Here is a 13,201-nt window from a genome sequence, read left to right as displayed (position 1 = left end):
AAAAGTGGGGGGAGAGAGGAGAGGACACCTTTCTAAAAATACAGCCCATCTGCATTGTTAGCTGGTTTCCCCGGAAACCACTGGGAACAGAGCGCTCCAGCCTGGTACAGAGGTGCGGAGACCTGGGGGCCTGGGTGGGCAGGGGCCTCCCCGCCTGGCCTCTGTGTGCTTGGGACGAAGCTCTCCTAGGGGACTCCACAGGTCCGGATGAGCTTTCTGTGAGGTCTTGGAGGCCAGCAGCGCTCAGCTCAGCTTCAGCCCATCTCAGCTGCAAACTAAACTCTAGTGGGGACCCCCATGCACTGAGGCACCATCTTCATAACACTCTGGAGAGCTGATGCTTTGGGCTTTCGAAGGGAGGGAAGGAAGCCTAGGGAGGGTCTGGAGCTGCATCCTGCCTCCTGACAGCTTGGCCACGGAAATGAGTTCCATCGGAGGTCCTGTGCCCTTGGTCTCAGGCAACCACTGCGCCAACTCCCCAGGCCCTGGGCCTTCCATCGATAGAAGCCAAAGCAGCAGGGGCGGGCAGGGGTGGGGTGTGGCAGGAAGCTGGTGTCTTCTAACCAAACAGCTAGTGGGATCAGCAGCCTTTCAGGGCAGAGGGGAAAGTCTGAGGGCTTCATCCGTAGGTAAGGCTAAAAGCAAGGTTAAGAAGGGAAGGAAAGAGGGAAGAAGAGAGGGAGGGAGAAGAGGAGAGAAAGCAGGTAGGAACCCGCAAGTCAGGAGGCCGCGGTGGTATAGAGCAAGCACTGGACTAGACTGGGCGTCCAGAGACCCTGCTTCCAGGCCAGGTCCTATCTGGGCCTGCCAGTGAACCTCTCTTACCCTGAGTTTCCTCATCCCACTGCCCACTGGGGTGAAATCAGATAGCACAAGAAAGCCCTTTGTGAGCTGTGACATGCTGTGCCAGAATAAAGGATTGTTACTGATCTTCAACCAAGTAGTCTTCTTAAAAAACGTTTGTTCCTGATTTCAGATTACAGGCCCTAGTTTTCTCTCTCCCACCCAGGGACAAGGCCTGTCGACTTTATGATGTACCTCCTTCCAGGCTTTTTTGTGGGAGTGTTTGTATTTCTCATAGTTTGAATGTTACTGTACGTTTTATAACTGTTTTTTCTATTTATTATGACACAAGCGCTTTCCCATGTTATTAAATATCTTTCAAAGTTACTGACCCATCATTTACCTAATACCCTGTTTATGAAAACTTGGCTTTTTACAGTTTTTCTCTAATATTATAAATGGCACTGTGGTGAGTGAGCATTCATACAGATAAATCACGAGGTGCCCTCTCTAGTTTCCTTAGGAAGTTTCTTCCAGGGGGAGGACTACTGAGTCCAAGAGTGTGAATCTTTTAAGTAATTTTAATTCATTCTACAAAACTGCCCTCCAGAAAGATGTATCAATTTATACACCCACAAGCAATATAAGTGCCAGTTTCAGTGCATCTTTGCCAACACCGCAAACTTTGCCAGTTCCATTGGCAAAAAAAAAAAAAAAAAGTATGTTGTTTTAATTTTAATTTCTTTGACTTCTAGAAGGCTTTAATATTTTCCCATCTATTTATTGGCCAATGTTAACATTCCTTTATGAATTTCCAGTTCGCGTCCTTGGCTAGTTTTTCTCTTGGTGCATTCTAATCTATACCAGCCTGATTCAAGTGAGGGATGGCAGTCCCAGGCCAGATGGATTGTGGGGTCCTGGGACCCTTTCTGTCTGCCCTGCCCTCCCAACTGGCTCCTACACACACACACACACACACACACACACACACACACACACCCCTTCTCTTGAGGTTCAGAGGCCCACGGTCTACCAGGAACAACCAGCCATTAGGGCCTGGGACCTGCTGACCAGCAGCTGTGGGTTGAGTGGTCAGCAGGTGTCATCCCTCCCTGCAGGAGGTATGTCGTGATAGGCGCCCCTCCTTCAACATCATTCTGCCTGCCACACTACCACACCCTACCCCCCCCCCACCCCATCCCCTCTCAGGGCCATCCTCACTCAGGCTTGTTCTTCAAGACCCCCCGGACAGCCTTCAGCTATGTCCCTCTGTGTCCTCTAGGACCCCACTAACCACTTCTGACACAGGGGTGGGGGGCAGGGGTTGTCTGCTTCTGACCCCACTTTTGGCCTCCCCACGCTTGCCCCTCTGCCTCTCAATAAATGCAGAAATTGTTCAAGGGGTCATCTGTATTGCTTTCCTTTTTATTTTCTCTTTCTTTTATTTCCTTTTTTTTTTTTTAAACGTTTTAACTTTTAAGAACAAATAATACAATGACATCCCTGAGCCAAGCAGGCGAGTGTTGCAGACGTAGCCTTGCTACCAGGTGAAGCGCCGCTGTGGACCTGCGCTTGGGGACCCGAGGACGGAGCGGTCGGTGTGGTGCCGGTGCCCCTGACCCAGCCCGGGCTTGTGCTGCGAGAGTCAGAGCAGGGCTGGGGCATCCCTGCCGCAGCAAGCCCCAACCCTCGTCCTCGCCCTCTCTCCCCAGGGCTCCTGCTCCACGACGTGACCATGGCGGGGCTGCAGGAGTTGCGATTCCCCGAGGAGAAGCCGCTGCTCCGGGGCCAGGACGTCGCGGAGCTGGTGAGTCGCCCAGTCACCGTCCTGGGGCGGAGGGCGCCCCCTCGTGGCAAACAAGGAAGCTGCGTGCCACGTGCCAGGAATCCTCGGGCCACCTCGAGAAGCCCAGTCCTCGCCATGGGAGCGTCCCCCGCCAGGCTGAGTACCCACGCGACTAACACCCAGACGACCTCTCCGCGGGTCTGGCTGTCTCTGAGGATGGGAGGCTCTTTAGAAGAGTTACCCGCATAGCAATGACGAGAAATCTGAGGCACAGAAAGGTTAATGCAGTTGGCCAAGGTCACACAGCGCTTAGGGAGTGAGGCCTGATTCAACTGCTGGTTCTGAGAGGTCCTCGCATCCCAAGGGGGACGCGTCCTGCAGGGCCACGGTGCTTCCCCATCTTCCGGGGCCTGTTCCTTGTCTGCAGCTCATCTGTTCCTTACAAGCTCTGAGGTATGAGGGCAAGCATCACCAACACTGCCTCCAGGAGCAGCGGGACAGAGGCACTTGAGGTGGTTATGCTGTCCCAAAGGGCCCTCAATGGTGCTCTAGGCCTTAGGTTCCAGTTATTTATACCCTACACTTCCTCGTAGTGGGGTCACCTGACACCTCTTCTCCTTCCCTCCTTGCGAGGAAAAGCTGTGGGTCCACACTAGAATTCTGGGGTCTCAGGACTGGTGATACTGTCCCAACACAAGCCCATCCCCACTTCTCTCCTCCCTTCACCGCTACTTTACAGATGGAGAAGCCGGGGGCACAGTCCCTGAACCATCCCTGCCCTGCCCTAGTCTCCCCCAGCCTCCCACAAGAAGGAGTGAGCCCAAGAGCCACTGGGCACCACATGTTGGGACAGAGGGAATGGCCAGGGCTCCAGGGGCCCAACCCCATGAGGTCAGCAGTCCTGCCCCTGAGAAGGGTACCGTCTTATCTCTAAGACAGAACCTTGAGTTAACTTATAAGTCCTGATCATCCGAGGGCAGCCTTCCCAGGAATGGTCAGGGGGTGGCTGGTGAGCTGTAAAATGCACACTTCACAGGCCCTTCATTCTCATCCTTCTCCCTCCCTGGTCAAGCCTCCATCATCTTTTGTCCAGATGCTCACAGGAGCCTCCTTACTGGCCCTTTACTCTGCACAACCTCTGAAACTATATCATGTCACTCTTCCATTTAAAGCTGGTCCTTGGCTACCATCTCACTCAGAGTTACAGCCCCCGGCCATTCTGGGGCCCAGCATAATACGTGCTCAGTAGTGACGGGCCAAGTGGAAGCTGCAGATTATGATGTAGCTCAGAAGTTTCTCCACGAGAACTTTTTGAAAAGTCTCTCCACTAGACAGGTACAACCAGCCTGTCTTTCGAGATGTGCAAGCAGAAACCAGCCTTCTTGTGAGGCAGATGGTGGCCCTCAGGGACCCCCGCATGCATCACAAGAGCTGAGGTGCAGGGGTTATGGACAGACTGTACGGAGGTGCTCCCTGTTGGTACGAGGTGTGTGTCTTTGTGAAGCAAGGAGAGCTGAGGGCACCGTGCCCCCACATGCCTTGTCTTGTGCCTGTCTCTTCCACCCCTCACCTTAACAGGGCACCCAAAAAGATGCCCTCACACCACTTCTATGCCAGCCAAGCCCAGCCCCTTAATGCTCCTCCTTCCATGACTTCGTGAGCAAGGGCCCCTTTGGCCAGCAGCCTGGCTCTGCCTTCTGCTGCATTTGGTATCTCTCACCTCAGCCCACCTGGGCCTTGACCAGAGCCACTGTGATGCCCCTACTCTGCACGAGGATCTGTGTTTCAGTGTCCATGGAAGCCTCAAATCCCCAGCTTGGTTTCTTTCCTCTCCCCCTCCCACCCTTCTCTCAGGACAATCCAAGCCCCCGACCGTGGACCTGGGCACATCTGCTTTTTCCAAAGGCATGTTAACAGCCCTGTCCCAAGCTCCCGGCATGGCCTTTCCAGATTTCAGTGACACCTGGTACAGTCCTGCCTCCCTCTGTGCCTTCCCGAGCAATCCTGGCCTTCTTCCTAGAAGGTTACACTTGAAGACTGATTTTCCTTTTCCCGCTGCAGTGTGTGCAAGCGTCTGTCCCTTTCACTCTTTAAATCTTCCGTGACCTGCTAGGTGCAAGTCCTCTGAGTCCAGTGAGGAGTGAATACTTCCGCACATTACCTGCCACCACCCCTATTCTTCCACTAACCACCCCCCCCCAACATGGTTCCTCCTGGACCTCCAGGGTCCCTGGATTGGCTTGCATTATTCCTGCTGTTTCTGGGATTGGGGTCCTGTCCCTCCCTCAGCTTCCCTTCTCCTGGGGCCCCCCAGCACCCTGAAAATGCAAAGCATACCCTGCCATTATCAGCCTCATCCTTTGTGTTTAGTTTTGTTTTTAACAAAATTGCCTCCACTCTCCTCCTCTGAGATAACTGAGCCCTTCGAGTCTTGAGAATAAAAATCTCCCACGTCTCTCGCCCTGGCCCCCCTTATGTATGGTCTTCCCATGAGATGATTCCTCAGACCAGCCTGCCCCCTTCCCGAGAACCCCATCCTCTTCCTTCACCCCCACCCCCTTCCTCAGAGGTTCAAGGAGTGGCTTGAGCCCCCAGGCCCTGGAGGAACCAGGAGATGAGGCCCGAGGACAGCCATCATTTCTGTGACAGTGTTACTGTATCATTGTTTGTGATATAGTCACAGTCCCCAAAGCCTGGGTGTGGAACCCTCCAGTGCCACGTGATTCTCTCCCTCACCCCTCCACCCCAATGCCAGATACAAGCGTTCACACTTCTCCTTATTTTGTTAACATTAAGAATTGCTTGTTTTCCTTCTTTTCCCTTCTCCTCCTGTGACTTGGGGTCGTCTTCCTTCTTTTTGGCATGTTAGCGGCCGTCCCCTTCTCTTGCTGTGTCCTCGTCACATCCTGGTTGTAATCTGATCGTCTCATTTATCCACCTGCTTAACGGGTAGATGCTTATGGGGCATCTGTGGCATACCGAGTCCAGTGCAGGACAGTCCCGTACCTAGGACAGAACAGCAGCTAACACCATGCTTCTCATTTAATCCTCGCGGAACTAGAGGCTAAGTGGCCTTCCGGAAGCTGAGCAGAGGGGAGCAGAGAAGTCTCTAGACAGACAGCAGGGGGCAAGGCGGAGGCTGGCATCTCTGCTCTTTCTGGGCGTGTGCTGACCCCACCACCACCACCTGCCCCGTGAGGTTTCTTCCCCCGAGTCGGACCAGAGAGGGCGCAGAGTGTCTGAACACGGGTTGGAGCCTCCACCCCTCCGCCCTCCATCTCCGTTGCCTGTGGACAGCAGGCGCGTCTGAGCCGCGATCCCGTCGTTCTCGAAGTCAGACTCGTTCATCCAGATCTTGTCTTTGGAGCCCATTCCGTGTCAGGCGTTGTGAGGGAGCAGAGCCAGGCGAGGTCCCGCCCTCGCGGCGCCCGCAGTCCTGGGGGAGAAACGGGCACCAATCACAGACTCACACCGGTCAGTGTCAATGAGCCCGAAAGCAGGGACCTGACGTTTTGAGAGAGCAAAGCCGGCAGGTCTGCAAAGGCGGGAGGGGCCACCGCCGCAGGCGCCGTCAGCTCCTCCTGCGGCCAGAAAAACCCCTGTCCTCTGCCCTTCCCCCAAAGTGGGTGTGGTGGTCATGCCCCTCCGCTCGCCCTCCCCCGCCTTCCCGGGCCTCTGACCTTGTGCCCTGAGAGTCAGACCTCGAAAACCATCTGTGGGAGCAGCAGGACAAAGTGACCACCAGCAAGGAGTGGCAGTCAGAGACTCCACCACTTTCTAGCCCTGGGGCTCACTCAGCCCCTCTGAGCCTCACTCTTCTCCCCTCCAGTGGATGTGAGTAGCTGCGTGTAGGCTCACCTGCCAGGCATTTACAAGCCCATTGCTTGGCGCTTGGGAGGCCCTGGGCCACTTGTGTTAACATTAAGATAGAATGGGGTACGGCAAGGGAGTCTGTTTGAGCCCCTGTGCCCCGGCCCCAGCCTAATGCCCACCCCCTTTGTTTGTCTCCCCTTAGGAGAACTCCGACACCTTCCTCTTGGCTGTGGACACAGACTGGAAGGTAGGTCTCAGCTCAGCCTCCTGAGGTGGGGGACCAGCAGCTGGCCAGCCCCTCGCCCACCCAGCCAGTCTCAGAGGAAGGTCACAGCTCTTCCGTGTGCCTCGGCCTGGAGCAGCAGGGGCTTGCACTCCGGGATCTCCCTCACTGCTCACGGAGGCTCTGCCTGCCTGCCCACTGTCCGGTGGGGAAATGCATTCTCGCTCCCTGGACAGGAATGGGGGAAGGAAGGCCTGGGGGGGAGTAAGGAGCAAAGGGGGAGGAGGGATGCTGTCATGTGAATCAGCATTTCCCTCCAATGAAAGCCAGGCTGATGCTCTGAAATAGCTCCTGTTTCCATGGCAGCTGTTGCTGGGACAACCATGTCCTCTTTAGCTTGATGCCAGATTCCTTGTGAAAACTAAAATTGTTCTTTGTTTTTGTTACCGTGCACGATGATTGCACTCACTTGGCCAGACATTTCTCCCCTCTGAGTCCCATGTGGCCATTTATTTCTGGGTCTCAGAAAACGTCTGGCAGTAGACATAAGGGGAACCTTGCCTTTTGGGAACCCTACTAGCCATCCAAACATCCTGAACAAACTCAGACCCTTCTGGGACCTTCCTCCTGGCTAGATGGAACCAGCCCCAAGCCACTCTCCCAGTCTAGGCCTGACTTCAATTTGGGTTAGTCTCCAAGCCCCTCGACAGCCCCATGCCTTGTGTCCTGGACACAAAGGTGATTCCGGAGGCGGGGTGGCCTGTGGGCTCCTCCCCTGACCACATAGCTCTGCGGCTACGATCCAGGCCCGTGAGCCAGCCCCTGGCTCTTGAGCCCCTTCAAGGACGCAAGTGGAGGCATCAAAGCAGCCAGTGTGCTTGTGCTCCAGTCCCCCAGGAGCTGATGCTCCAACTATAAAAAGCTCTGGAGCCAGGAAGGACAGGATGCAGCCTGGGGAGTAGGAAACAAACAGGTGCCCAGGCAGAGAGATGGGAGGCCAATGGCCATCTCATGGCCATGTCGCGGAGATCAGGGCGGGCACACCAGGGGGTCCTCTTTGTCTCCCCTGCTGAGACTGAGGGTGAGGACCTGTAGACAAACAGGCCCTCCTCCCCAGGAGGGCACTGGTGAAATAAAACCCCAGAGCAGCCAGCTGCTGCCTGACACCGGAACACACACACCCTGGGGCGGGGACTGTGAGAAAGGGGAGACGGAAAACATGGGGTCCTTCGTACCCCATGGTGGCCACCCATGTGTGTGGGAACCCGGCTCTCAAGAGCCCTCACTTGGCAAAGGGCAGCGTGTGTCAAAAGTCAATATCTACTGTGGTTACACCATGAGGAGGCTGCCTTTAAAAAAAAGAAAGAAAGAAAGAAAATCAGCAGCAAGGATAACCATTGTCTGGGTCCAGGCCTAGCATAGATTTCATCCCGTTTTGTCCCTTGCCTCAATGGGCCCAGCCAGTGGGAGAAGCAGAAGAACAAAAACAAGAGCCAGATGGACCTCGGTCCAGGTGCTGGCCCTGGCCCTTATGGGCCACATGACCTCCTGCACATGTCATTGCTTCATTCGTACAGGGAGACAGACATCTTGGACCTTCCCAGGTTTCTGTAGGGTTGGGGATGGTGCTTGCAGGTTGGGCACTCAGATCCTCGGCCAACTGTGACTAGTGATCACTAAAGTGTGGAGTCAGAGCCAGACTCCCTGGGTGCGGTTCCTGGCTCTGTGCTCACTGTCTGTGTGATGTTGAGAGTGTTCCTGAGCCTTTCTGTGCCTCCTTTTCTTCATCTATGAAGTGAGTGTTAAGAAGATAAAATGAGATAACATGTGTAAAGCACATGGGAGATCCTGTAACTATTAGAGCATTTGCTACTCTTAATGTGAACTCAGGCTCCGAGTGCTAAGGTGCACGTAAGCTCCACTGCTTACGAGCTGAGCGGGAAAATAAACCTCTCTGCGCTTCAGTTTCCTGATCCTTTCTCACAAGTTTGTGAGCATTAAGTGTTATCCTTGCAGCGACCTGTGCAATAGGTGCACGGCTGTTTTCCCATTTACAGATGTGGAGGCTCAGAGAGGCTGACTGGCTTGCCCAAGGTCACGCAGCTCTGACCGGTGCGTGGATTTGGCTAGCAGGACTGGAACCTGCCTTGTTGAGCCACAGCCACCACACAGCCTCTAGGAGAAAGGCCAAGTTTGGAGAAGCACAGGATTGTCTTTCCCACCAGATGCGGGCAGGGCCTGGGCAGGCATGGGCTCAGGTCTGGAGTGATATATGCAGGACTTTGTCATCCTGATAGCAACTCTGTAAGGAAAGCACGATTCCTGTTTCACAGTTGAGGAGACTGAGGCACAGAGGTGTCTGAGGTCAGCTTCTCACCTGGGTCCAAGGGTGGGAGAGGCCACTCAGAGTAGGCTAGGAGTAGGCATAAGAGTAGATGGGGACCATAGAGGAGCAGGGGTTTGGTGGCAGAAAGGGTGGGAGGCCACCTCTCCCAGACTTCGAGAAGCACATTTGTGGACAGGTCAGGGGGCAGGGCTGTGCCTTTGCACCCTGCCTCAGTGGCCAGAACCTCTTCCTGTGCCCAAGTGGCTTCAGGGAACAGGGAGCATGGCCAAGATGCGAGGGGCCAGGGAGACACCCCATTCCATGTCCTGGCTGCCCTGGGCGAGCACAGGGCCCAGCACTCTGCGCCAGGGCTGCAGGGTAAGTGGTCGGTGCTTCCCAGGCAGAGGATATGGCCGTGAATAGTGTACATGGCAGGTGCTGACCAGGTCACTAAGCACCCAGGGACCCAGAGGCGAACACCTTCCCCCAGGGCAGCCAGCTGGTGTGCACGGCTGTCGGTGCAGGCCGGGGAGAATGGCACGGTCCTTCACCAAAGAGACAGAATAGGGGCACGGGTGCGCAGCACCCCTCCCTTCTGCCAATCCTGCTTCCCTCAGTCCTTGGGCTCCCTCCTCTGCTCCCTCCCTGGCCTATTTCCTCTCCTCTTCTGCTCTCCTTTGCTCACCGCCCTCCCTCTGTCTCTAGGCAGCTTGCTACCCAAAGCCTTGCTGCTCAGGAGGACAGAGCAGAGAGCCTGAAGTGGCTCATGTGTCCTGCCCCCCAGAGATCCAAGAGCCAAGCACCAGACTGGTTGGTTGGTCCCAGGATGAGGGCCGGGTGGGTCTGCTGGAGGTAGGTAGGCATGTCTACTTCAGCAGGCAGCCTCCTGTCCCTTTCCCGCTCCCTGGTGGCCTCCAGACTTTGCTGCAGGATAGGGGTGGGGAGGGCAGACCTGGTGTGTGCCCCACCATACTCCTGATCCTGCAGTCTACCCAGGCCTCCTGGCTCCCGAAGCCCACTTTTAGCAGTAGAGGCTGCCCTAGGGAGACTCTGGGGAGGGGTGATATAGAGAAGGAACAGCGAGCTCCCTGGAGCAGGGTAATGACCCAGGTTGCCCCAGGAAGCAGTGACACCCTACCTACATCCCCTCAAGGTTAAGTGATACAGGGTATGGGCCATGGGCTGTGATGTCTAGGACATACCTGTGTGGCCTGCCATGCCCTGCATTGGTGTGGGTGTCTGAGAGGCTCCTGTGTACAGGGCACGTGGCCAAGTGCCCCCTGTTCCCAGGCCCCTGGATATGGCCTCAGCTGTGGGTGTGTGCTTGTGTTCTAGGGCAGGTAGGATGCAGGGGCTGGGGCCTATCAAGGATGCTGTGTTGCTGGGGGGGTTGAGGGACTGGGAGGAGCAAGAGCCGGGCTGGGTGAGCGAAGACCTCCCAAGCCAATTGGAGCCAGGTTTGTCTCCCCACAGCCAATCTGGGAGCTGGGGCTCCAGGCGAACCAGTGGCTGCTCAGAAACCCCGCAGAGAGGAGGGGCCAGCCTAGGACAGGCAGCCTCCGCATATAAATGGCCCTGGAGCTGTGCCCCATCACAGAGCCGCTGGTCACCCGCTGGAGCTGCCCCCTCCCCCTGGACCCCAGTGACTCAGGCCTTTGTTTGCCCTCCCTCGTCGAGGCGGGTCGCCTCCCCCGGCAGGATGCCCGAGTGCTGGGATGGGGTGAGTGAGGGTTGTGGGGGCGGCGAGGCCGTTGGGGAGGAAGAAGTATCCCTCTGCCTGTGCCTGGTGGCAGATCTGCCTTCAGTGGCCTCGCCTCCGGGGAACTGAGGCGAAGCCAGCAACTTCTAGCCCCCTGGTGACCCAGGCCTGCAGCAGTGATTGGCGGTTACCTGCCATGCGGGACCTGCGGGGGAGGGCCGAGATCTGTGGAAAAGATCTCAGCAACTGGGCTGTGACTTGGCTGTCAGCCTGTGCGGACCCGTCCGCCAGCGTGTGTACATCCCACTGACATGTGCCCTCTCCCTGGCACGTGCCCAGCTGGTGGCTCCCTTGCGCCTGTGACCACTTCAGCCCTGGGGGAGGCTGTGCCCCCTGCACGTCTGGCCGTCTGTGCAGGTGTCAGCCCTCCTGACCCGCGGGGTTGTCTAGTTCGTGCCGGCGGTCGCACGGAAACGCGACCAGGACAGATAGCCTCTGCCTTTCGTAGGAGGTGCTTGCAGCCCCTGCGCGGCCCGCGGGGCCCTGCCAGCAGGGTCTGGGGCACGGTGCCGACCAGGCCCTCCGGCGCGATTTCTGCGAGGGAGGGACGCGGAGGGATCGCGACACCTTATTTTGTGGCTGCAGGGCTGGAGGTCCCAGGTGGGCCCAGGCGCCGCCTACGCCGCGGGCGGCAGTGCCCAGGAGTGCTGTTCTTCCTCAGTAAGGAAGAGGCAGGGACACACCTGCTGCTTCAGCCCCCACCCCGGCCTGCCCTGCCGTGTCTGCAGACAGACCGACCATGGCGTTGCCCGCACCCAGGCTACGACATCCGTGTCTCCCTGCGGTGCGGCCTGGTCCGCTGCATGATCGATGCGGGAGACGGAGAGGATCGCACTAGCCCTCCCACCCCACCCCACCCCACCCCCGCGCGAGGTGAAACCCAGCTTCTGGACCCCCACCCGCACCCCCGCAGCCCTCAAGGTCGCCGGCGAGGGTAGACGCACCCGCCGAGGGGGTACTGGCTGCCGCAGTGCCTTCTGCCTGCGCCCAACTGGGGATGGGGGCCGGGCTCTGACGTAACCGGGAGCCAATGGGAGCGCTCAGACTTGGGGGTTGGGGGCTCCTTCTCGCGTGCAAGCTCCCTGAGAGATGGGCATGCTTGGCCTCTATAAAGCTGAGCAGGGTCAGAGCTCCTCGGTCGGCGGGAGGGATCAGCCAAGGTCACTGGGCCGCGCGGGAGGGGCAGCCGGGCTGATGCCCCAGACAGCCAGCCCTTCCAGTCCGGGAAGCCTCGCCTTAGCGGTCAGCCGCCCAGGGGATGGCGATGGCGCAGTCACACCAGGGCTGGGTAGAGGCCAGATGCCCTCTCATATGCACCCATGGGCGATCTGGACGAGTAAGACCGCTACCCTGGAGAGTGACTTGTGCACGGAAGGGCGAGAGGTGACCCGGTGCAGCCGGGGAACTGCCTCGGTGCCGCAGGAAGCGCATTGCAGCTCTTGAGCAGTGGGCGCCCCTCCCCAGCCCCGCCCTACATAGCACGGTGCACCCCTCCTGCCCCATCCTGCCCTCCAGGGCCTAGAGAATGTGGGGGTTTGGGGATGCAGCATGGCCCCGTAGCAGCGGACAGGCAGCTATAGAGAGACTGCCTGCATGGAAGTCTCGGATGGAGCTCCGTGTCCTCATAAAAGGCAACCTTCAATGCGTACCCCTGAGGCCTGAACCTGGCAAGGCTTGCCCTGCCCTCTCTGGACTTGACCTTGGGCAAGTCATTTCTCCTCTCCCAGCCTTAGTTTGCTCCTCTGTAGCTTGGGTACCTGTGAGGAATAAATGAGAAGACGTGTGAAGTGTTCAGTCAATGGTCAGTGGGCAGGAAGTGTTCCTTGTGTTGATAGCCCTGAGGGAGGATAGGCCTGGGATGTGGGGAAGCTGTGGTGGGCCTGGGCTAGACACCCGGCAGACACTCGGCAGTTTCCTTCCTGTCCTTGACCCTAACCCCACCTCCAACTCACTGGGCCAACTCCCAGGGCTCCCGGGGTACAGGGCAGGGTTGTTGCTTCAGCTCTGATAGACTTTCTTTGAGTTTTCCCATTGAGTGGCTAGGAGTGATCTGTTTGCAGAGGGACCACCCCGCAGGATACCTCCCCACGCTCAGAGGTACCCCAGCACAACAGCGTCCTTTTCCGGGACCCTCTCCAAGTGCTAAACACTCTGCAGACATCAGCTTCTTTAGTTCTTACAGAGTCCCTCCTAGATGGCTCAGGAAGAGGTGGCTGAGGCGTAGAGAAGTGGTGTGTCCCACTCAGAGTCACTCAGTTAGGGGTAGAGTGGGTCTTGAATTCACAGCATCCCAGAGTGACCACTGCAGAAGGACTTGGTATGGGGAGCCAGATATCAAACCAGGCCCTGCCTGAGGCCTTGGGGATCACAGGGAGTGGCATTTGAGGTGGAAGGAATGGCAAGAGCAAGAGCGTGGAGGTGGCACCAGGTGTGGGGGTTGGGCTTGGTCAGCATGGGGGTGGTTACAGAGGATCCTAGGTGAGGGCCATTGTGTCGTTGTGTCGATGAGAG

At 57.2% G+C, this 13,201-nt stretch overlaps 1 protein-coding gene across 7 annotated transcripts in view; it reads left to right on the top strand.

Annotated features, from left to right (window-relative positions):
- Positions 1 to 13,201, top strand: part of NDRG4 (NDRG family member 4) — a 38,168-nt gene that overhangs the window by 15,461 nt on the left and 9,506 nt on the right. For 5 of the 7 annotated variants that reach the window (XM_036231503.1, XM_016155988.2, XM_016155986.2 and 2 more), the window contains exons 2-3: positions 2,496 to 2,590; positions 6,585 to 6,629. In XM_036231503.1, coding sequence (XP_036087396.1) covers positions 2,519 to 2,590; positions 6,585 to 6,629 — 117 coding nt within the window. In that variant the 5' untranslated portion in view covers positions 2,496 to 2,518. Of the gene's footprint in view, positions 1 to 2,495; positions 2,591 to 6,584; positions 6,630 to 9,276; positions 10,652 to 13,201 lie in introns of those variants that run through there. The other 2 variants (XM_016155982.2, XM_016155984.2) reach the window with 2 other exon arrangements.

Source organism: Rousettus aegyptiacus, unplaced genomic scaffold (assembly GCF_014176215.1).
Source record: "Rousettus aegyptiacus isolate mRouAeg1 unplaced genomic scaffold, mRouAeg1.p scaffold_m13_p_14, whole genome shotgun sequence".
NCBI lineage: Eukaryota > Metazoa > Chordata > Mammalia > Chiroptera > Pteropodidae > Rousettus > Rousettus aegyptiacus.
The sequence above is the reverse complement of the archived record's forward strand: the minus strand, read 5'-3'. Positions and strand labels throughout refer to the sequence as shown.